Here is a 25,349-nt window from a genome sequence, read left to right as displayed (position 1 = left end):
AATAGTCGAAACAGCAAATTCTCAACGGTTTGGTTTTTATTCCATTTTTTTTCTACCAAACACCAACAAAGACAAAACGGTTTCGGCGAAAACACTCAAAGAACGATTCTTTTTGCAAAGATTAATTTATCAATTCCTCCTGGATTGTACTGATTATTTATGGTTTAGAGGGGGCATACTGGCAAGGAAAACACAAAACCGTTCCAAGCTTTTGTTGCCACCCGAAGTAATGGTCCCCTGGAAATAGTCGCACCGAAAACTTTGGGAAAGTAAACAGGAAATTTAGTTTTGAGCGGAATTGTCGTGAGATTTACAACTTTCGTTGCGGGATATTGATACTGCTGAAGACTTTTCCGATCAAACGTAAAAAGTTTGTAATTCGGCCGGGAAATTGAAAAGATCTGGATTACCCGACGCTGGTTTTTTTGCTTCACTTTTAAGAGCATCTTCAATATGTCTGGGGGATTTGGGAGACGTTCGGCGCTCACATGCATTTGAAAGGAATATTCTTCATTCATGTGGCTCGGGTTTCGGTTCAGAGTTGCCAATCTATGTGGCACGGTCTGGTTAAAACACTATCGATCGCGACATTTCCAGTCTGGAAATAGAAATGCTCAGGAAAATTGATTTTTCGCTTTACACAACTACCTTTACCCAATAGACGTTGAAACTGGTTATAACCAGAGATTTTTTCTCCTAAACCAAACTGCTTTTCGCAACATTTTACATAGCTAAAGGCATAACCAAGAACATAAATTTATTCCGAAATGACCTCCATTATAAAACATTCAAAGCGTAAGTACATAAGATGCATAATATATTGCATGAACAGTGACGCAGCATTCCATTATGAAATTTTATAAGGTTATTCCAGGGTGGTCTGCATTAAGTTCACTGTTATGTCGCTCAGTTTATGACTGTGATGGCGCAACTAAAGGGCTGCGCTTTTTATGACTGCCGGGCTAATTACATGATTGCTGCCCACAAGTAGGATCACTTAGAGTGAAAAATCGCGTCTCATTAGCTAATAAATATTGACAAATCACGCCATGATAAAAGGGTTTTTTCGCATTTTAACCGCAAATTAATACTGAGCTTATCGGGCCAAAATTACATAAAGCTCAACTACGTACGAACCACCTTTCAATATGTTCTTAGTTGGGAAGCGATCTGTAGTCGGGATTCGGGTCATGTAAGCTAATAATGACGAAGTGGGTAATTGATGAGTTAACTTAACTAGAGGAGCACTAAACAGCTGATTTTAAGCCTGATTTATTTGGAAACAGTTTACAGATTTATTCAACAATTTAATGTAAAAACAAAAAAAGGCATGCAAACGTTTTTATTCTCATATTAGACTATTAAAGCTTCTGTGTCACTCAGACTTGAAAGATAATAACACTTTCCCATGCTAGGGGTCGTTTTTTTGATGAAACCAATTTTTAATCTGGAGCCCCGATAAAAAGTGGCAAAACCTTTCAGGACTAAGAGTCAAGAGGTAATTACTTTTTACAGCCTTTTTGCGCCCGATTACACCCAGTGGTGGCTGAATTATTGCTTTGCCCACGCCCTTCTTTATCCCGTTCTGCTTTACCCCAATCGAATACAATGGCTCCCTTGTATTAAAAGAACAGGTAAAGTATAAATAAGCGGTGAAAAGCTAATAAGCGGCACAAATATTAAGAAAATGGGCACAATGCATGTCAAATTCAGCCAGTTGGGGGATCCTTCTTCCCGCTTTCCCAATCAATTTACACACTTTATAGCAACATTACCTAGTTTAGAAAATAAAGGTATAAAGGTGACAACGAATATCGAGGTTTTCGCGTTAAACGAACCAAAAATAAGCGATATGAGCTGAAAGATGCCGAATTCAGAAAACCGCCCTCGGGACACACTAAATTATTCAAACATCTGTTTTGTCCTGGGCGATGTTCACCTGGTTTGCAATTTTCGACCGCTGAGGTTTCCTCCCTACCGGATGTTGCTCGTAATTTTTCGATTATGACACATCTGCAGGGTGAAACGGTTTGTTTTGCCATTGTATGGCTAAATAATTAAATCGAGACGATGCCAATGGACACAAATGGGAACTCGCTGAAACGGGGGATGATTGAAAATACATTTGCATGCGGCTCAAGAAAAACACACCGATTGTGGGTAAATCAATCGACTTTTGTGAAGAATGTCAAGCCATTCTTATACAAATTGAGCGGCTCAAAACCACATTAGAGATTGAGAAACCCGTTAAAACAAAGCCTGTATCGAGCATTCCCCTTATAGGAGATTTTGCTTTTGTTTTCAGCCGAAAAGTCAAAACAATGCTACTGCCATTTCACCTTAAACCCTAGAATGATTAATCATTTAATTTGATTCTACTAAATAATGTAATTGCGGCCATAATCGATAGTGGACAGTGAAACATCAATGACGAATTCTGTAGTGTAATGTATGAATGTGTGGGCGAAAAATGAGAGATTACTATAAAAGAAACAAGGTCTGAATAAGAAAACCAATTGATTTAAAGATTATGGTACAATTAAGCCCCAAACCCCAACACAACATTTTTATAATTTAAAAAATAAATATACGGGCAATTTTCTGGTTCGAATCACGATTCAAAAATATTCGGTTTCTGGGATCAAACTTTTAAAACAAATCACTTGCCTCCATTTACCATGTTTTGTCTAGTCTACCCTAACAGGGCACGGTTTAGGGCTCACTCTTCTCTCGAAAATAAAGAGACTATACAAAAAAAGGCATTCAAGGGTTCGGCGTGACAGTGATTTAAATAAAAACCTGCTTTTTTGGCGCCAGCCCATAAATTGTAGTTTTCGATATGGGAGGCTTCACTTCTTTTGCTTGTGGGATAAAAGATGTGTCAGGTTAGAGCAAGTGAGGGCGTCTTTTTCATTTTTATTGAAAATGAGACCTTTAGAGTTCTATCGTTAGATTGGTTGCAATCTTAGAAAAATGTAGTCTATGAAACTGATGAGTCTCTTAGGCTTTATCAGGTCATTGTATGCATTCTTCTGGCAAATAAGTGAAAAAAGTTTCGATTTGCAGAAGTTTGCATCAGTTAGTTGTCAAGAAACTTTAAAAGTTGCGTTTCGATTTTTTTGCTATTTATGCAGACCGGCGTTTGAAAGTTTTTTACTCAGAACTGAGCAAAACTAGATAGTTTTTGTATATGCATTTAGTAGGGCAAAGTCTGTTTATAAGTGAAAAACTGATTACCTGTCATCAACAAACAAATGTTTAAACAATTTCAAACTCGCGTTTGATTTTTATAGTGTTTTTTTTTCTGGTCGGAGCCCCATTTGCACTGTAACCTGCAAAGTCAGACAGTCAGAAGTCCTTTCAATAAATGGATAAAGTTTGGATTTTCAATCATCATCAGGCAACATTTGACACAATTTTGCAAAAAATCACCAGTTTCTAGCAATGGTCACAAAGGCCTACATTTTCATCTACCAAAGTTAAAATTAAGTAATTCAACACGAAAATTGTATTTGCAAACTAATAAATGAACTCTTTAGGGGCAATTTCGGCGCTATGATTAAGCCCAGTTTTAAAATAAGCATTATTGCTAGCAGTCGATACATCAAATGCATGTTTAAGATTCAATTTCTTTGTATAAAAATTGGCAGAGCTTGATGCTGGCAAATTTTCAAACTGAAGCCAATTTAACGCACACAAGTGCATTGTTTATTACTAAGAATATTTGATAGTGAACTGAAGAATTGGCTCCCGATTTCTAAAGGATTCATCAACTAATGTTTCAGTTAAATAGATGCTCGAATATTTCCTTTGCCCGCAAATTTGCCGTTTTACTGGATTTAATCCATCACCAAGAAACCTCCTGCATAAAATTGTCATTGTTTTCTCGTGCAACTGAAGTTAACAGCTTCTAATTCAATTTTCGGAAACAGGAGAAACGATAAAAATATTCAGATCGGAAAGCAATATTATTTCCCCTTATCAAGGGGATGCGAGCCTAAAAAATCCTAACTCTTGTGGAAATATAACAGAATGTACGTTGAAAAATGATTTCAAACAAGGGTTTAACATTGATGTGGGTGCTTGGTGAGCACATGAAACCTTATATAATTCAATTTCGACTGGCTGTCTCAAGTGTTGAAAGCAAACAATATATTAACAATATTTCGCGTTTGTTTTATAAATTTAATTATAATGAATTATTTCAACATTATATTTAAACCCGAAGGTTTCAAATGTATTCAGTTCTCTAAATGGCATAAATTTGCAGGCATCTTAAGTGCGTTCGAAGCATTCATTAGTTTGCAGAAATAAAAAGAACCAACCAAACCAATAAACTGTACTAAGATCCCGGTATACCTACGTACACACTACAAATAAATGACTTTCATATATACATGTTGGCACGCCGTATAAGCCGACTGGCATTAAGAATTTTTCAATTTTGCAAACTAAACAAGTTCATTTTTCATCAAAAGTGACTGCTCCATTTGCCTCGGTAATGCTTCATTATCTTTCCCTCCGCATTTGCGAGCCTTGCATGGAGGCAAGCTTGAACAAAGATAACATTTTTGAATTTGTATTTAAATGGGCGACATTATTTCTATATGGGCTCGAAGCGAATTGAAACAACTGGCAAAGCGAGGGAGACATCACTCCCATTGGTTTACCTCAAGTCTTTTGAATACAATTGAATCATTTCATTAACATATGACTCAGGAAACTTATGATCTTTTCCGAATTACTCAGAGCAATAGAGGAAGATCAGAACAAATATTCAGTGCGGATATGATTTATCAAGGTACTGTAAATGTAAAAAAGCGTTATAATTCTGCAAAATATCCCAACTAAGGTAAACGTAGAACTCCAACGAATTTGAAATATTCAACCAAAAAGCTGGCCCTTAATTGGGCAAGTTCGGCCAGTTCTATGGGAATTAACAGGAAGGAGGCACTGGGTGCAACTGAGGCAATATCACGGTTAATTGGCTGGTCCAGAACTTCAACACACCAATTTTCCGCCGATACTGGAGCTAAGTAATCGAGTTATATGCATAAAGCCGGTCCACTCAAGCTGCACCTTTAATTTGCACTTAAAATACCTGGGGGCTTATCCCGAAAAAAACTACTGGATGAATGCAACTCATTTCTCCTTGAAAGTTACAACAGTTGAATTGAACTGTGGATTATTCCCAGGTGAGTTCTAAAAGAGCTTCGGATTTCTCAAGTTTGCCAGAAAAGCCTGCTTAAAGCTCACAGTGCTTGTTAATACTAAAACCCCCAAACTCTAGATAATCTACCACGCACATCCATAGATTAGTGTTGCTAAAGATTAGCTGCTTGCAACGTCTTGTTACTTTATGACACTGCTGGAAACTCTAATTAAGGCCTTGTCACTGAACGCTCTGCAGTTTCCAGATCTTTGTGGAAACTGAGTTGCGCCACATTTCTCAGGAATCTCCAGGGGAATGTTCACTAATACCTACATGAACCGAGAATGGTGTTTGCTACGTAGCGTTGTAATCTCGTTAACGCTCCTAAAGTTGTCTATTAGCGCTCAGCGTCTAAATGCAATCGGAATATCAATGTTTCTACATTTGCTCTTAATGGCAACTGAAGTTTTAAAATGCAAATATTCCATACCATTAGCTGGGAGGCTATTAAATAAATAGCGTTATTGATGTACTGCACTGGCTTTAATGCTGCATTGACTAAATAGGGTTAATGTACTCCAACGGGGATTTTCCCCCCAATCGCCTCAATTTGCAACGGCTTTACGATGGAGATATCGATAAAATTGCATGACTTTGTTGGAAACGTGGACTGTTTGCTTTTGTAGAACGATTTAACGTTCTACGCCATGCTATATGCTGGAATTGTTTTTTTATACTCTACTAGATAATCAGGCAACTTTTCCAGTGTTCACATAAACGGAAATGGGGTTTTGATTGAATTTAAATCAACCCCATTTCCTGTTGAGCATGATCGTGCTTAATTCAAACAACTGAGTTAAAATTTGAGTTTCAGAAGAGTAATTGTAGTATTTTGTCCGCCCTCATGGAGTCCCTGACATTAATTCGCAATTTCGCAGCAAAACCCGTCCAAATATCGGCAAAACGATCGCAGACTTGTAAACAAGAGTTTAATTTGAATTTCATTTCGCTTTGTCAGAGCGGAATTGTGCCATTTCTCCGCCATTCAAGTTAATATGAATTTCGCCACAATAAATATTGGAAAGCACAAAGCACCATTTTAAATAAATATGCCACATGCCCTGAATCTTCATTGCTTCATATTTAACTCAGCTGTTACCTACCGCTCATTTAATTACATTTTTCCTTTTAAAGTTATGACGATTAACTGTGTTGTTGATACGCCTAAAATCTGTTATACGTCCAAAGAAAACCGTTCTACTGTTCCTAATTATGTAAATTTCCTTCTTGCCGCTTTTCCCGACTTTCGCATGTTACCACAACAAAATCCGAAACTCACTGAACCACACTTATAAAGAAAATTTTTATTAACGTTTCTTTGAGGGGAAGGGTAACCGTAGATTTTTTTCGTTTTTGAACTGGAAACGACTTGGTAATTTTTCATCGGTGGTGTAGAAATAGGAACGGACCCGGGGCACGTCTCGGAATGTTCTGAAATGGCCTCCTTTCACGAAGATTAATTTAGAAAACACCTACAGGATACGGGATGATATGGATTATTTATGGTTTAATGGATACTATGGACTTTCAAATGTATGCCTTATTTGTGAAAATTGCTCAATTTCCATTAAACACTTTACCGCAGGTACATTAATTTATTTCTATATTTAGGCGCCAGGAATTATTTACATATATAAATACTTATTTATTCGTTTTATAGTTGTGTGATCTTTAGGGATGCGAATGATGCGGATATTCAAATAGTTTCAATTGTTAACTTTTAAAAGTTTCTAAGATATTGAACTGAGTTTAAAATAATGGAGCAAAAAAATTATTATATTTCTTCTTTCTAAATATACTGATTAATTTGAAACCACCAAGTATTTCGGGATTCCTTACACTTAGTTTGCGCTATAATTTATATATGCACAAAAGTGAGTTGGTGGGAAATCCGACGTTCGAACGGCATTATGCCAGTTGTTAAATTTTAAAAAACGACTATAAAATATTTCAAAAAGGCAAAAACTTGACAAAATGATTGTGTTTCTTGAAAACGCAAATTGGTAAAATGTACATTTAAAAAAATATATACCGGTATCGTAAGTTTATGTTACTTATCACGGTTAATTCCTTTTACAATACATGTTGAAAAGATTACCGCAAGTACATAAGTATATTCTCTTCGCATTAGACCTCCGTTTTACAGAAGGAAAAGCTCGTTTACTTAAAAAACTTTAAAATAAAAATAAATTACACAAATAATAATATACAGGGTGTCTGTACAAAATCCTACCACAGATGTTGGGGTGAATCCAAAACTCGACGTTTTGTGAAATACAAGGCGTATAATTTTAGATTAAAAACACCTAAAATTAATTTTTGTCGACGTTTTAATCTTAACTTTGATACCCAGATACCCTGTATCCTGTATTTCGAAAACCAAACCACCAAAAAAAAAACGGTAAACAACCAAACGTGTTTATTTAGTCGATTAGCTAGCTTATCTTATAGAAAAATTATGATCAGGCAATGCTCCATTAACTTCATAAAAACTGTCTGTTTGATTCTCGCCGCTTCTTCTGTTTTGGACGAAAATATAAAGTTGTGAAAATAAACCCCTAAAGTTCTTTCAGCTGCACGATTTCGATGCAGTCAATTATTCGTTGCTAAAACTGCGATGGTCAGTTCAATCAATGTCGAAACCGTAATGAAATTTCGATATATGGAAATGCTTTTCCACATAAAGCACGTACATCTAGTTAACATAGCCTAACCGGTATAATCATACATTGCCAATATTGTTCGCTGTTTCAATATTATCAGCACGTATTGATGCCTGAATAAATAACAGCTTATTGTTTCAGCCAGCCCGCAATAGAACATGGCAGCATTGGGAACACAACGTGCCTGACTAAAAACAATTCCAACTTCAACATGTTCACGTCTGTTCCTGGAACATTCGATAAGGTAACGGAAGGAACACAAAGACTAGGGGATTTTGATTCAACAGAAACTCCTCTAGAATTGAAGAAGCATTCCCAATAGTTCAATAGAGCCAATAGAGTTACTCACAATCTCAACTAAACCCGGCCTTAATTTCAATCACTAGTCAATAATTCACGTTAATATTAACATCAAAGGTCATTCTAACTTGATTATAAACTATCAAACACACAAAACTAAATAGCCATATCCGGGAACTTTCGGGTATGTCACGTTCAAAAACGAAAGATCTGGGATCACTGGCGAAGGTAGCCTTGTTTCGTTAATAGGCTTTATGGAAGGTCTTAACTTGGATTACGTTACTTGTTAGCTACCTTCTGCGTGTCCTTAGCGAGTTTCTCGGCTATTTTATTTGACAGTTTGCTCCCTTACGGCCTTGCTCAGACTAGGCTGGCCCAGTTTACGAAGCTGTCTACTTAGCATCCCCGGGGTTGTATTTATAATTAATTTTCCGTTAAAAATGAGCGCCTTGTATAAGCTCTAATAATACATGAGTTGAGGATAGTGCTCCACATTTTCGAGAAGGAATTTCACTTCAATAAGCTACTTCAGTTTCGAAAAGATAGTCAGTTTTCCAGCTTGAAGTGGATGTTTTTTTTCGACCTAATATGCAAATGTTGCGCATTTGAGGACGAAAATCGAGCAAATATCACCGGGTGGGACGCAATTTTCGGTTATTTTGGTTCCGAATTGGATTTGTCGCTTCCAGGCAGGGAATTTCAGGCATTTTGTGCCGTTCGAGGAAATCGAACACAACCAATTTTTTTCACACACACGCACGCATGTGAAAAGTTATGCGTGTTTTTAAGCGCAATAAATAGTCTTCGACCCCAAGACGAGAAGCTTCTTTATATGCATATACAAAGTGGTCCAATTGCTGGGTGGAGGTTTTTAAACTGTAAGAATTACAAGTGGGGTAAATTAAACGATAGTTTGAAAAAGTTTGGTTAGTCAGTCATAAATGTGTGAAAGAAGATTTTTTAATTTAATACAAAAGTTGTTAAATTTCTTGACAATTACGATCCCGAGACTGCGATAAAATTTTGTTCGCTAGTTCGCATCTTTTAGGTAATAAAGTTTTAGGAAAATCATTAAAATCAGGATAAAAGTTTTATTTAAAAGAACGAAAAAAAAATATCGCGCCGTGTTTAGAAAATTGGAGTTAGTTTGGGTTAGTTAAATTTGGTATCAATTCGTAGAGCTTAAAAAATGTATAAAATCTTGTAGAAAATTGTTAATTCGACAACTTTTAGTTTTCGATTTATTACCAAAAATCCTCCAACTTCTTAGAAAAAAAAACAATATTTTATAGGAGGTTTAGAAGTATTTGACTTGCTTATTTAAAATGGCTGAATATTATTAAATTAGTGATTTCTACTCCAAATTTATTGATTTTTTTAATTTTTGAATTGAATTTGGAATTTGAAGTCCAAAATTGCAGTTGCAGACACTAGAATCATTTTGTCTAAAGAAATATGCGTTATTTAATTTTTGATGAAAATTTCTTGATGAAAAGAACTTTAATAGAATTTTGATAGCATTTTCGTAACTATTGATTCATAAAAAATTCGCATTAAAAAAATAAGTTGCAAAATAAAATTGAGAAAACCACCTAACCTCAATTTTTCCAAACCAAACCCTCAATTTTGATTATTTTACTTTGTTTTGTTTATTTTTCGAAATATTATCAATTTAACGTTTTCATAGTTGTTTTCCTGTTCTTTTAGTTGCCCTGACGTACTGCAGTAACTTTAGCAACTATTATCAGTTAACTTACTGGTAAGTAAGAGTGAGTGACATGAAAACATTAAATTGACAACAATTTCCCGGGTGAGTAGAATTATACTCACTTATTTCGGATCAAAACACCTTAAATGTTTCGTTTTCAGCCTTAAGCGGTTGTAATAACATTGTTTTCACAAACAAGCCTTCACTCGTGATGATCGCAAAATCAGCAAATGATTATGTATTCGCGTAATAATATGCCAGACATCCTCAAGTGGAATAAATGCATTTTCCGACTCACGTGCTGTCGTGCAACGTTTTGTAAAAGAGCTTGAACTGCAACGATGAGTAAGAATATGAGCCGCGCATAGAGCGCGGAGAATTAATCTTAATTTTTAGTAATTAGCAAAAACATCGGCAGCAAATGGAAGGGGCGCAGGTAGTTAAAAAATGTCGGATTAAAGACTGATTTTAGGGTCGTTTAGTCATCCATTTCAATTCCCATGGACTTAATTACCCCGACGAAAGGACCGATTAGGGCATTATGGCTGATCCAGTTGTCCGACGGGAATATGAATAATGAACGGCAGATTGGCGAGCAAAGTTGGCTTTTGTAAAATGGACGCGTGGAATTCTAATAACGTTCACTGGCCGAATAATTAACACTGTATCGATTCACGCCAAAAGCCACCTATAAAACACAACAATTTGCATTTAAAAAATCCTGCCTGATCAACATTAATTGCATATGAGCCACATTTTTACTAGGAAAAACACATTTAATGGCCCCGATGGGCGTTTGCCGATTACAACTGAGTAATGTGATTGTTTCACATAAATTGGTTCTACCACCTCAATTAATAATGATATCATAAATGCGAAACCGGCACCGTCGACACACAGAAAAGGTCTAAAAATGGGACTCCGTCCCAGCCCTTTACCTTAAAATATCACTATCGTGTCGAACAAGCTAAATAAAAATCAGATACTAATTCCCAGTATCGATTTTACTTAAGCTATTTCCAGATACCGAGGAATCGGGATATTTTATCACATTGAGCCCTTCGCCCTCAATTGTGCGCCCATTTGCTCGGCTCTTTAACTTTTCAATGTATCTTTCTGGGTATCAGCTGCTTTCACTTACCGATATGTGACGACTTTACTATTACTTCAAACAAAAATAAACGCTTTGATATTAATCGCAATTTTTAATGCGAACATTAATGTGTTCTTTCAACTGCAGCTTTACTAAATTTTAAACCACAATGAATCAATTCGTACGAGTTTGTAAAAAAGGCTAATCAACCACAGATATGAACGTATGTATATGAACGCAAAAAAGCAAATCAAAAAAATAATTTAAAAATTGGCTTCTCGACATTCCCCAATGGTTGGAGATCAAACACGACTCAGTGCGCTTAAATAATTTACTGATAAACCGAAAGACTCCGCCCCTCTTTGATCTCATAAACGAGACAATTTCACCAAGCAAGACGGCTGTTTGATTTCCCAATGAGAATTCACCCATATTAAAGACAACTAACTTGGCAGGGGTGAGTTTTCCGATGGAAAACTGTCTCGGTCATGTAAAATACAGGTTCTTTAACACAAGCGAGTTTCGCTTACATATTCGAAAAAAATTGGAAAAATTCTATATGGAAACTCAACAGAGTTAAACCTGCAGGTGTTTGTTTAGGTAATTTTTGAGATGTGTTTAAGCCACAATAATTATTTGCTAGATGTATCCGACTGAAAATAACTCGTTTTGGATACTTCAGAACAGACTTCCAAGCTGTTTGTTAGTGCTACATCGAGAATGTTTCACTCTAATGGCATTCAAAATAAACGACTCCGGCCGCTAATGACAAATCGATGGAGATGAAATCCAATAGCCGAGAAATAATAAACGTTAAAGGCTTTAATTAGACACTGAGAGGACAGTGTTTTACAGTGAAACCCCGGTATAAAGTGTACTTGGATACTTTCAGGTAAAACTAATCTAAAATAAGTAAGTCAATTAATTTTTATTTTTCCAACCTTAACGAAAGCAGTTTGTTTCCATGTCTGGGCAAATTCGATTTAGTTTATTAATTAACTACACATTCATTTAATAAAAACTCGATTCAATTTAATCTGGGCCATATTTACGATAAGATTGGTTATCGATTTTTCTGCCAAGAAGCCACTGAGCGTCTGAGGAGATATTTTTTAAATCCTTGGCATGAGCTGAACGAGAACGCTACAAGAATATAAGTTTCGCCCCTTTTCATATCAATGGCATTCGAAACAGTTTTTACACAGAATTGGGGGTTTCCTCATAAATAGAGTTCGGATTAAGAAACACTCAAATTGTGGAAAAAGCGTTTAAAAGCAAATGAATTTGTCGCAAAATTAATTATAATTTGTAAAAATTCACAATATTTTTTCACTGGGGTAAAAACTTTATTTAAAACCGAATAAAAAAACTTCCACCTTCTGAAGTCCTTCGGTTTCTGATACAACATCGTCTATTTTAGTGTGTGGAATTTGTTAAATGACGTGCTTTTGCATATTTCGTTCGCAACAGTTAACAAAAGCCAAATACTTTCATTATTTACAAAAAGCATAATGCGTAGAAATCCGGACTCTGCGCTAATAACAGATCTCTCTGTCTTAAGCAAACGTTAACCATATGAAAAATGCGGAAATATCAACCCAAATCCGTTCTTTTCAAGCAAAATGAAATATCCTTGGACTTTGAAAGTTTTCAATTTTGAACCTTTAAGGAAGACAAATTACGCACACGGTATGTACGAAAGGATCTAAAGGTTAAAGGCGAGAGAATTCAATCAAATAGGGATTACCGAAATGTTCGATGAAGAGTCACTTCATTATTTTTACGATCCTTTCAAAAAGATCCTCATAAATTCCATTGAAAATGGATATTTCAGATGGAAAGGAGTTGCTTTAGAAAGTTTTGAAAATGATCGAAAAATTCAGTTGCCACAACCAGTAGCGGCATGTTTGTAACAGTTAAATGCGGCTAAAGGCCGACGTTTTGCTTGAGCGGCGACGATGATTCTCAAAAACTTGTTCATTTAAAAACGGATAAATAATGCTATTTCGTGATTATTTCATATCACAGTAGGACAAATATATGTATATAATAAAAACTGATCAATATGATATGAAACTCCATCTTGACCAAGTCGTTAAACCGCTCCTGGAAGAAAAACTCATCGATTCAGTACTTGGTTTTATCAGGAAATTGGTCCCCCAAGGGCTACTCTTCCCGGTCCGGTTCTGGAAAAGCCGTAAAACGTCAATTTTATGGCGATCCGAAGGAGAGACGCGCAAAACTGGCGAACGATATATTTTAGACCCTGACGGGTTTTAAATCTTATTCTTTTCCAAGTACTAAATCCCATTGTTTACGGGAACTTTTGATACCTTGGCTCCACAAATTAAGATGCTTTCAAGGGAGCCATTCATTTCAGGATGAACCGTTCATCCACTTGTTTTCCATATTAAACCTTTAAAGGATCTGAGACTGACTTCGAATGCTTTCAACTGGAGTAACCAGCTTTAATAAGCCCTAATAGATCACCCTACATAATTTAAGTCCAGGAAAAAATTGCAATTTTCCTTTACGAAGTAGATTCCAAGTAGATTAATTAGAAATAGGCCAGCAAACAGAGTAATAAATGAAATGTAAAGGTCAAACAGTGCAAGTTAACGCAACTTTTATTCACTCGAAGAAAAATCTTGCCTTGTTGCGCAATTGTCCTCCAAAGGTCACAATGGAGGTGTTCCACGGGCCAATTAAATCGACTGCGATTTATTATCCTTTTTCTTTATATAAGTAACATATTCTTCTTTATTCTACATGCTCGAAAGTGCGAGATAAAAGCGAACTAGAAGAATTATACGGCAAAAATTTAAAGACCTCAATCGAAGAAGAATATGGAGATTCGAACATAGAAAATCATACAAAAAACTATCTATTATTTTTTAAGCCCCCTAAATATCGGGCATATAAGCGCTTTTTAAAAAATATAAAGAAGTACAAGATCATCAACCAAACTCAATAAAAAACCGCATCTACTCGTCTTACACGCAACGATTAACATTTTTTCGATAAATCGAGACAACTTATATTTGAAACAGAGCGCTTTTTAAAAAAAGGCCCCCATTTGACCAGTAACTGTTTAACGACTTTCCCACCTTCGAGGCGAACATAAATATCAACTCGGTAAACTCTAAAAATACTGGCAGAGCGGCATTTCGAAAACACCCTATTATTTACCCATATAATGAACTGTAATAACGGCTTGACGTAGATCTTTAAACGACAAAAGATAAATAGATAGCATCGGAACCTTTCTAGGTATTTCTAACTACTTGGCTTGACAGCGGATAATGCAAAGAGGTCGATGGCATAACGTTTTAAACCTGTTAACCTGCTTGTTAAATTTAATGAGTCTGATAATTCTGAAGGAAATTTGATTTTTTTATTTAATTCCTTTATCGCGCAGCAATTCACGTTTCCTATCTTTTGATACTTGAGGTGCGGATTACACGATACGAAATTGAACGTTTCAATTCGATGCCAAAAGTTTAAACAAACGCGTGCATCAGATTGTCCGTTATTGGAACACTTCGATCGGCTAGAAAACTGATCGACACTTCACAGACGCATGATTGATTAAATTATTATCTTGTATTTACCTGTTTAATTATACATACAATGAACCAATCATTAGTCCTAGTCACACAAGGTATTAATTCCTAAACAGGTTGGCATGGACGCAAAAAAAACGTGAAAACTACACAACTATGTAGTGGCCTGTTTACAATTTCATTTATTAGTATGCACTTTTCTATGCTGGGAAATAGGATTATAAATATTACTTACTTAGTTCACGCTTAAATGGTGAGGAGTATTGGTCTTTAACATATACGGCCCAACGTGACAACAGGAGAAAAACTTCAGAAATGCATTTATAATTAAGTAAGTAATTCGTGAAAAAGCTGTTTTCAATCTAATGCTGCCTCAGTCTAATTTTCACTATTGAAACTTAAAACATTTCAGAAAACTTTCACTACTATACTGATTGAAAATAATAAAAAAACTCCGATTATTAACATTCTTCAAAATTAGATGTTTCATGAAAAAAATTATAAAATGTTGATGATTCAAAAACAAAAAATTATTGCGTGATTTAACATTGTTACTAGTTCAAGAATCCTTTGTGCACACTCTAGTTATGTCCACTGATTGAAACATTAATTAAATTTTCAAATTTATGAACATATTCATTTTCTCCGCACCATTCGGGTTTCCATTCGATGTTATTCAGCCTCAATCGATTTTATGCCCAGAAAAATCACATGTCTGTTTCCTAACTGCTTGCATGCATAATAAAGCGCAGCCAAAGTCTTCAATACTGAAATGACTGAAGATTGCACTTGAATGACAATAAGTAACAGTAAATCTCTGGGTAGTCCGGGTGAAAGCCTCATTATGCAAATTGAAATTACCATCTGTGTGTGGAAATATTAATAGTAACCGAAAGTCCACTGTTTAAATAGCTGTTAATGGAAATGCGAATTTATCTGCAAATTTACTTTAAAACTAAGCGGTAATTTAAACAAAATCCCCGAAAAAACCATTGTCTAAATCGTGAATCACTCTATGAACTCACTGAACAATTCCAAATGCCTACAATTAATGCGTATGAAAGAGATCTGGCCTTATGTTATATGACACCTAGACATTAACTTCGCAATAAATAATGCAGCTATTATGAACATGAAAAAGCAGGCATAAATCCCTAGGGGATTAATGATAATGTAGTGCACAGTGGATTGAAATATAATAAACTGATAAATAAATAGCTTTAATTGTTTTTATCAAAATTATTTTAATTGCCAGAAGCAGCAATGTTTTTTGCATTAAACCATGACCTATTTCGCGTGACTAAAAAATAGTTTTTTCTTAATTTTTATAATCGATAAAACACGGTTTCTATTAAAATGTTGCCTAAGTACATCTTTTTCGGGAAACTCTCAATATACTGTGATCATTTCCTTCCTTTAATTGTTCATTTTGTATGTGTTCAATATATATATTTTTCACTTTTCTATTTGAATTCAGCACAAGCAATAAAATTGCCAAAGCAATAAAATTTACTATAAAAACGCACGCAATGTAATTCAATTGAACGAATTCTTCAAATGCTGATAACTGCCCAGATCACCTGATTTAACTCCATCGAACATTTAGTGGAGGGTGTATAAAATCAAACTGGACTGTTTCTTTATTGTTGCTTTATTTAACAAATATTTACAAAAACACAGTATTTTTTTACATAATCGCCAGCTTTATAAATACACTTTTCCAGTGAAATTCGAGTTGGATAGAAACTCTTCGACCGATCAGGTAGCGGATCAAAAACGCTTCTTTCAGCTGTCCAATAAGACGAAAATCACAAAGTGGCAAGTCTGGATTGTGGGAGGAATCGTTTTACAGCCAAATTAGTCTACTTTTTCCGTCCGAGCGTTTACTGAATGAGTCTTGGATGCGTCGTCAAGTAAATTTACTTTGTGACTACATGCTTCTTTCTTGCCTTCGATTATGATAAATTAGCTGCATCCAGAAGCTCCCAGTCATATTGCGCGTCGATCGTACAGAAAATCAACGAAAAAAGCACTCTGTCAATGAAAAAACCTTATGGTTAAGATTCGATTGAAAATTGCCTGACCCGCTTGCTGAAATCAATCCAAGAGACGCTGAGAAAAAACTAACAATTTACAAAATTACTTACCGTTTACTGTAAAATCTAAACAGGGCATGATATACAGGGTATTCCATAGAAAAAATCAATAATTCCCAGCGTTTTCGCATAAGAGTTATCGACTGCTTATAAACGCGCTTTATACAGAGCGCCTGGAAAAAAATCAATAAATGTTAAATCCTAGAGTCTAGAGGATAAAAAACGCAACACTGACAAGAGTCTCGAACTCTGAAGATGTTTTTGGCACTGATTTCTGAACCGTTTGGGTTAAAATTGCGAAATTTTGTATTCTGCAACAAGTGGAAATTAGATCTTTTCTGTGGTAACAAACTGAGGATTTCGATTATTGGCGAAACATGCAAGGGGTATACAGAGTTCTTTGAGTACCTACGTAGTCAAACTTCGGAAAATCAAAATTGTCTGAGTCTGAGGAATGGAACAAGGTGGTTTTTTTTCTCTCAAAAACTAAGCAAGATACGGAAGAAAGTCAAGGGACAAAAAAGTTGTATTGGAAGAGCCTGCATTCGAGAAAATTGAAAAAATCACTGGCGCACATTTTTTGCCACAAACATTTGACGGGCTGGGCTTAATAACTTTGGTCTATTTAGACCAAAACTATGCATTTTCTTCTGTAAATGCCACTGCCAAATTTTCACACTGTCGACAAAAAGATTATGGAGTGCGCGTTACGAAAATGCGCTTTTTTGCCATTTCAACACCATGTATATTCAGAAGGATTTCGCTCTGACTATACTTCCTATTTAGAGAAAATTTCTTCTAGAACCACTCCTCACTACTTTAGCCTGGAGTTTACCTAAGTAGTCAAATAACACCCTGTATATTGCTCTGACTGTTTTGGTTCCCATTTCTTAACTTTTCAAATCCCATTGCCGAATCGCAAACATTTTTAAGTGAAAAAAACTGCTCCTGTTTCATTTCGTTAGGATCAATGCACCATTACAGGGACATGGAAAGCATCATTAAGGGGTGTAGACGATTGTCAGTTTAAAACAACATTTTTCCCATTCCGACTTCTGAAATAATTCACAATTTCATACTTTTAGTACAAACTGCAAAAAAAGCATTATCAGACTAGTACCACCTTCAAGGGCTTCCAGCCCCCTTAAGAAGACATTTTTCGGGGTATGTTGTTATTTAAGAGAGTTTTATTGTTTCAATCCCCGATCGACTCCTCTTTCCTTTCTTACGACATCTACTGTTTAGGGAGTTAAGGACAGAAAATGAAAGTGCGTCCTTTAGAAAGTGCTGATTAACTCGGCTCCAGTGAGCTGCAGACCGTGCAATCGCACTTGATGATGGGTGGGTGTAATTGGTTTTGAGTGGTCGAGATTTATTTATTTATAGAAAATAAATCAAAAACTTCAGGTGTGGGGGGTGAAATTGTCCCCATAATGAACGATAAAGACAGAACAGTGTCGTCCATTTAACAATTTCCAAGCCGGCACTGTGAAAAATCTGATGATATCGACGAGAAGGATCGAAAGCCGATTGAACAAACAAATGAAATGAGAGAAAATTGTTGACCTCGCCATTTTACACCTGAAATAAATCTTGTGGCAGACATTCAACTCGGTACTCAGGTAGTCCGGTTTTTACACACTTTCTCAGAAAAACTGTGCAAAATAAACACAATTAACCAGTACTGGAATCGAATTGTTTACAATACAGCGAAGGCGTTTATTTACTTCCAAATTGTTGTCACCTTTAAACGCACAGGTGAGTTAGAATGTTTCACCTTACCTGTGTTGTATTCTTGACTGTCGAGAGCCGCCACGCAATATCCAAGGACTACTATGCACAATGCCCGCACCAGAGTCATGTCGGCGACTTTTTCCTAGTCGAAAATCAGCACTTTTTACTCAATTTTCAATAAATAAACGCGAAACTTTTGGGAAAACCACAGAAACGTCACGGACAGGAACAGAGTTGATCTCAACTCCCCAGATTGCCGCGGCACGCTAGTTGGCGCAATGTACGGTAGAGGCGTTCGCGTCGCCGGTCGATCATCTAAGTAGGGGGAGTTGCTATACACAGTGGCTCAAACATCTCCGTCACACATTTTACTTGGATTTTCAATCTATAAGACCAACGGTGAAGTTTTCCAACAGTGCCTGCACAGTATTTGCTAGTTTACGAGCGTTTAGAGCAAGCTTTATTTATGTGCGCTTTTGTACTTTATTGACATTTGCAAAACTGCCAAACTTCACAATTATATTGTGAAAGATATCAAACGTTTGACTATTTTTAGGATTTTTTACGCGTTGCTCAATATACACAGTGTATAGACGCAGTTTGGGTTAATTTCTCGTTTGAAGATAGCCACGGTCCAAGTTTTTGTGGTTTTATCGGTGGTTTTTTCAATTTTTCCATTATCAGGCTCTTAAGTGCTCACCTTAGAGAACATCCCTGTGCCAACAACCATTCTTAGTGGTGTTTTTTTCGCAAAAAAATCGTTTTCGATCACTTTTCACGTACTGAAACGCACCACGTTCCCACAGACTGACAAAGCTCTTTCAAACCGTTTTCATGGTGACACATTTCCGAAAATTTCGCGCATTTGCCGAATGGACGTTTTGTTTCCACCTGATTTTTCTATTTTGTTATTAATATTTGCAATAGTTTCGGTCAATTTTTCAGTTTTGTTCAAATTACTTAGATTAGTTAACTATTAAGCCAGTATTTTCCCTAAAACAACAATTCTCCATAAAGTAATGATTTTTGTGCATCTTCCAAATCACCAGCGGTAAAAGAGCGAGCTCTTATGGGGGATAATGGAAATGAAAATGGAAAAGTAGTTAATAAAATAAGGTGAATTCTCTATCATTATCGAAAGCCAAAAGGGCCACCTCTAGATAATTACCCAAACATTTTTGTATCTATTATTGATGTTAAGCCAAAACGGTGTAAGCCCAAACCCCAACGTTGCCATATAACCCACCATCAGCTGCTCTATATCAACCAATTGTTTATATTCTCTACTTATAACCTCAATCAACGATCCCAGTCAACAAGGCCCCATTTTCCAGAATTTCGCCCCATGGAAGTGAATCCCTTAAGTGTAATTTTGGTGAAATCCGACAGTAAAGGGGACAGACTCCTGTTTCGGTACCCATTTCAAATTCAGGAGAACAAAGAGACTTCAAACCGAGCCCGGAAGAACCCCTATGCCTTATCAGTGGTAGAGGAATCCCTGCAAAGTGTTGCGGTGTCGTCCTCGAACATTAACAAAGGTGTTTTAACGGGGCTTAGTGATGAAGTGCTTTCATCGCTTTTCGCCGTCAAGACGGACTTGTGCGATAAAAAATTCGAGTTGAAAGTGAATGATGTAAGATTTGTCAGTCACCCCACGTTGCTGCAGCTGCAGAACGAGCAGTCGGAAAAGGACGATTCGGGAATAATGCTGATTAATATAGTTTTTGCGCTGTCCGCTTTGGCTAGTCATTCAGTGGTCAGATGTTATCATGATCTCAGTCAGCGCTTTGGGATTATCTTGCGACATGAGGAGAAAAGGTGCAGTTTTGTGTCTGAACAGACTCAGCGCATGATGACTGCCCATGATGAATGCACTTCCAATAACGGTTCGGCGTTTCAAATTATCTTGGAAAAGTGCACCTTAGCGAACAACATCAAGAAGCTCTATGAAGATTTGTCGAGCACAGGGCTGGTAAATATAATAGTAAACAGATGGATAAGCTTGACTTTTTGTCTGCCTCAAAAAGCTCATCAGTGGCACTTAAGGGGACAGACTATCGAGCCCGAAGATATCGACAGATGCTTGCTGGCATTAAGACCTTATCACAGTTTATTGCTGCTTCATCCCGTGGAGCACATAATTGATTTCACCTCATTGGACAGCTCACCGTCTCTGGTGAAAATGTTAACTCAATACTCCCCGATGAAGAACCTACAAACATTAGCAGCAGACTCAGACCTGACTTTATCGCATGTGTTTGAATTAACGGCCCATTTAGTGTACTGGGCTAAAGCCACAGTTATTTTCCCAGTTTGTGCCACTAATCGATATGTAATAGCTTCCAACGCCCCTCTACATCACACTTCGCCACTTATTGAAAAATTTAGCAAGGCATTTCCCGGGTTGCACCTTATCAAGGCAATTCATGAATTTTCAGTTCCTACATCTTTGCATTCGAAACTCGATCCGTTTTCTAAGCCCACGCTGCAGTCTTCGCTGGTTCAGAACATCATTTGGATGCTGCAACATCATCTGTTGCTGCAGCTGCACACCTACATTGAATATATGCCTACAGACAATGGGCCTCCAAGTTTAAAGGACCAGAAGAAAATTGCAAAAACCCCATCGCCAAGAACAAGTTCGGTTTTATCAGCTTCTTTTCCCGATGCATCCAGAACGGAGTCTGAGAGTGGCGCCTCGACAATATCGGAGGCACAGGAACTGATGAAGCACCTGAACATGGAAAATGCGAGTTTTACTTCCATTGAGGACGACAAGCAGGACTATCAGGAAGAGCTGCTGGTGGACTTCCCAGATGAGGAAAGAAATGAAATTTTCAAAATTCCCGCAACAAACACCCCTGAGGACTTGAAGTTGTTTGCCAGACTGTGCAGAAAAGGCTACTTTGAAGGCAGTCATCATATTGAGGAAATAATGTACTTGGAGAACTTGAGACGGAGCCAGCTAACGCAGCTACTGGACAAATTTCGCGAAATTCTAATCACTTACGATAGCGAAGACCCGGCAATTGCAATGTTTTCCTGTACGACGTAAAAGTGAGTGTTTTTAATTTAAATTCAAGGCAAACGGGATGTTGTTACCATCCTAGAGTGATATTTGAAAAAAATAGTGGTTGTTTGTTAATTGTTAGGTGTACTGTTTATTTTGATATATGTGGGCAAATTGCGAACGAATATTTATTAGCCACTATCGTGATATTGCCCAATTTAATGACACAATTTATGTAAATTAAAGAAGAAGTTGAATATTGTTCATTTTTCTTCAGAGGGGGCTCAAAGAAGTACACGTCCATCTTCAAACGTATCTCAGTGCATTTGATTAATTTAACGTTTTGGGTAGATATAGGGTGATTCCAAGAATTACTATTTTGGGTCGACTTGTTGGTTTGCACGGTTTCGCAAAATTAATAAAACGAGTTTGTCGAAGAAGACGGGGAAGTCACGATTTGGAAAAATTGCCGAATGGTTGATATTTAAGGTAGTTTAACTCTTGCAAAAATTTGAACTGGCGTCGGTTATGAATGAAATTTTCACCGTCTGAAGCCTGAAGTATTTTCTATAATGTGTGAAATTTTCAAGGAGCTGCATTGTCCCGTTTGGAAGTTAGACTTTTTAAACTATAAACGTAACCTAAATGAGAAACTATTTTAAAAATTGGCAGAAACATCAGCGAAAATTAAAGTTTTTTCAATGTGTGCGATTTTCAAGGAGCTGCATCAAACAGCCGATGTTCAGGGCAGATTTTGAATAGTTGCAGAAAATCGAGTTGTCGGTGTAGAGTAAAATTTTTAAAAGTTGAAGATTGTTTCTTCTATTATCTGTGAAATTGTCAAGCAGCTGCTTGTTTTCACTTGGAAAGTAGACTTGAGAGTAGAGAGAGATCTAGTCACAAACGGGAAAAATGACACTCACTTTGAAATCACCCTAGATTTTAATAGTTTCAGAGCTTTATTCATATTTCAAGCCCATACGCAATATACTTTGTAATATTTGAATTTGAATATCGCAGTTATTTAGTATGAAAAGCTCTTTAAAGAAGCAGATAAAGCTGAGCGCCTAAGAAAAATCGAATAAAACCCCAATATACGCTAAAAATACTACTGTTATCAAATATGTAAAATAAAACTGCGATTTACACTGAGAGGCTGCGACGTGTATATTCTATTAATGATTTTTCTATAATTAAAAAATAACTTGTTTCTGTAAAATTCAAAGTTCCTCAACGTGTAATCAGTTTTAACCGAGTGGCACTTTCACAAATAAAAACCATTGATTATCTACACTAATATATTAAATCAAAAATATATATTTCGAGTCGCATACTTTTGCAGAGTAGTTCTATAAAAAAATCTGAGATAAAACACACGGTTGTCACGGATATTAACTCATCGAGGCCGAAATGAAGCTTAATGTGGAAATCAACCCCGTAACTCTGAGTGTCAAAATAACCATAACTAACAGTTGTGATTAAACTAAATTTCCTTGTTCCGAAAAAAAAAACGAATTTTGAAACCATCATTAAAACATGATAATCATTCAGCAACGCGAACATTTTAATAGTTATACAAATAGATACAATTTTAATTTGGATTTCAAGTGTCCACCCCCATATCCGATATAAATAAGGATAGTAAATCTTACAGTGCTGAAAAAAATCGATAAATCACTTTTTCTTTTCCACAAACACCGGTTTAACCGTGAGATCGACGTTTTTAAAGTAGGAATGTGCAGCAATTCCTCTGGCGGAGATTCGTTTACTGGGATCATATACTAGCATTTGTGAAAGCAAATCTAGACCTTCTTCGTCCAGATTTTTTAATTGTTTCGACAGAGTGTCAGATGTCCAGTTGGGGAAAATTGCGTGATATTCAGGCAGGGATGATACTCCCTTCCAAATGTCTTCAGTTGGTGTTCTCAGAACCCTGCATAAAAACCATATTACGTATCTGGAAATTCTCGTGAAGAGCGTGTAAAGAAACCCTTACCTGAAGATCCGGAACAATTGGTCAATTTCAGAATCGCCTTGAAACAGCGGCTTTTTGGTGGCCATTTCCGCGAAAATGCACCCGATTGCCCAGATATCAACGGGGCAGGAATATCTAGCTGCGCCTAATAGCACTTCGGGCGCTCTATACCACAAAGTGACAACCTCGTGTGTGAAGATTCTTACAGGCACTCCAAATGCTCGCCCCAGACCGAAATCGGCAACCTGAAATTAGATCATCAGTTAGTAGAATAAGAAGAAACACCTGTTATTTAATATACCTTGATAACTCCATTGGCACTGATTAGCAAATTCTGTGGCTTAAGATCCCGATGGATCACTCTACGTTGATGGCAAAATAAGATGGCTTCATTGATTTGATACAGGTAACTCTTCACTAGTTTAGGATTCATGTATTTGCCACACTCAATATTGTCCAAATATTTCTTCAGGTCCATACTCAGGAACTCAAAAATGAGATATAGCCTGAAAAAAACATGTTTCAATAGGTTTTATTGGGTAAATTTCAGTGAAAAGGACAAAATTAAACGGATTAGTTTTTCGCGCTTTCAGGTCATCTGGAAAAATGATGTCCTCCTGTACTCGCTTGGGGCGCAAACGTTTCAAATGTTTAATTCAGTTTCAAGTTTCAAATTAATTAATCATATACCTAATAATAAAATTGAAAAGTAACAATGCACTTTAATGGTCATGACGAGCCCAGACGAATAAGAATTGCAGAATTCCTTTCAATTTATACGCTGTCCACAGGAGTGACAATTACACTAAAACAGCAAATAACGGACTCAAACAGAAGTGAAAGAAACGAGAAAAAACTGAAATTATGGATGAAGGTTCAGTGAAACCGTCTTCATGCTGGTCGAAGAATGGGTAAAGCAGTACCAGGTAAAATTTAGAATATCTTCAAGAACATTCAGGTGTCATAAAACAATAAATATGCAGTTCGTTTCGACCTCTGGTCATTCATTATTTGGCCCCCACGAATAGGGAAAGGTTTCAAGCCAGAAAGCATTGAGCCCATAACCGAATACAGGATACCGATGAAAACCTACTCAAACTTCCATGAAACAGATCTTTTTAAAGAGCTTCCTGAAACATGCAACTTGTGGAACTTAGACCAGCTTATTAGATAAATTATTCGATAGTATGGAACATTATTGCAAAGAAACAATGAAGATTAAACTGAAAACCGTTAAGATTAGAATGATGTGAATGAATATAAACATGGAAGATTACCTTGGCTCATCCATAATGACTTCGAGTAAAGTCACAATGTTGGCATGGCGCAACTCCTTTAAGAGGCTCATCTCTCTCAAAGCCGTTGAAGGAATTCCTTCATCCTCATTTTCCAGCCTTAAAACAAACAGCCCTAAGTTTACTTGGCCCCAAAAAATGTCCACTGCAAAGCGTTCGGGTGATATGAAACTCTAACTTACCGAATCCTTTTCATGGCAACCATTTCTCCAGTGTTTTTGTTCTTCCCTTTATAAACGACTCCATAGGTGCCCTCACCGATCTTTTCGATTTTGAAAAAGTCCTCTATTCTACTCATTTTACTAGAAACAGCTAAAAGCGTGATAAATTGAATGGGAACGATAACCTCCTATTCTGAAGGTTTTTATAACAGTTCGAACGTATGGGGGGCGAGAGATCGACTGAAAACTGATGCCCGAGTGATTCTTGAAGAAGTAGATGAATAGTTTCTGTGAGTTTATTGGAAAATATTTGGGAAAACCCGACCCTTATCGTTGGAAAACTGCTTTAACGAACTCTTGGAAAGCCAGTTTACTTGAAAATCTAAGAATGACACTATTGACAATGCTTTGAAACGGCCAATCGACACTGTTGACAACGCATGATTTTTGCTTCACGCTATCTGCTTCTTTGTTGCTCTCGTGAGAATTCGACAAGACATTGCTTGCCTGACGTAGAGAACTTTTAGGGAAACAGGTGC

The 25,349-nt window shown here is 36.6% G+C and overlaps 3 protein-coding genes across 4 annotated transcripts in view; 1 reads left to right on the top strand and 2 right to left on the bottom strand.

Moving 5' to 3' along the window:
- Positions 1–18,653, bottom strand: part of LOC109544003 (calsyntenin-1) — a 75,600-nt gene extending 56,947 nt beyond the window's left edge. For both annotated transcript variants that reach the window (XM_019913972.2, XM_019913973.2), the window contains exon 1: positions 18,418–18,653. In XM_019913972.2, the coding sequence (XP_019769531.1) occupies positions 18,418–18,496 (79 nt within the window). In that variant the 5' untranslated portion in view covers positions 18,497–18,653. The remainder of the gene's footprint in view (positions 1–18,417) is intronic.
- Positions 18,654–19,632: 979 nt separating this feature from the next.
- On the top strand, positions 19,633–21,636 carry LOC109544041 (GATOR complex protein NPRL3). Its single transcript, XM_019914046.2, has one exon. It carries the CDS (start codon positions 19,715–19,717, stop codon positions 21,422–21,424), a length of 1,710 nt encoding a protein of 569 aa, XP_019769605.1. The 5' UTR covers positions 19,633–19,714; the 3' UTR covers positions 21,425–21,636.
- A 1,027-nt stretch (positions 21,637–22,663) lies between these two features.
- Positions 22,664–25,236, bottom strand: LOC109544046 (cyclin-dependent kinase 1). The gene is made up of 5 exons (XM_019914057.2): positions 24,832–25,236; positions 24,632–24,748; positions 23,656–23,860; positions 23,376–23,599; positions 22,664–23,312 (listed from the first exon to the last, which is right to left on the bottom strand). The coding sequence occupies exons 1-5, from the start codon at positions 24,945–24,947 to the stop codon at positions 23,054–23,056; spliced, it is 921 nt and encodes a 306-aa protein (XP_019769616.1). The 5' UTR covers positions 24,948–25,236; the 3' UTR covers positions 22,664–23,053.
- Positions 25,237–25,349: the final 113 nt, after the last annotated feature.

This window comes from Dendroctonus ponderosae, unplaced genomic scaffold (assembly GCF_020466585.1).
Source record: "Dendroctonus ponderosae isolate FM_Combo_2020 unplaced genomic scaffold, Dpon_F_20191213v2 Dpon_F_20191213_4, whole genome shotgun sequence".
Lineage (NCBI taxonomy): Eukaryota > Metazoa > Arthropoda > Insecta > Coleoptera > Curculionidae > Dendroctonus > Dendroctonus ponderosae.
The sequence above is the reverse complement of the archived record's forward strand: the minus strand, read 5'-3'. Positions and strand labels throughout refer to the sequence as shown.

Bases quoted from the DNA above. Each gene is read 5' to 3' on its own strand.
- LOC109544046 (XM_019914057.2), bottom strand. From the start codon at position 24,947: ATGAGTAGAATAGAGGACTTTTTCAAAATCGAAAAGATCGGTGAGGGC. The intron at 24,749-24,831 runs GTAAGTTAGAGT...GTTTGTTTTAAG, and splicing joins GTTGCCATGAAAAGGATTCG to GCTGGAAAATGAGGATGAAG. The intron at 23,861-24,631 runs GTAATCTTCCAT...TGTTTTTTTCAG, and splicing joins GTCATTATGGATGAGCCAAG to GCTATATCTCATTTTTGAGT.
- LOC109544041 (XM_019914046.2), top strand. From the start codon at position 19,715: ATGGAAGTGAATCCCTTAAGTGTAATTTTGGTGAAATCCGACAGTAAA.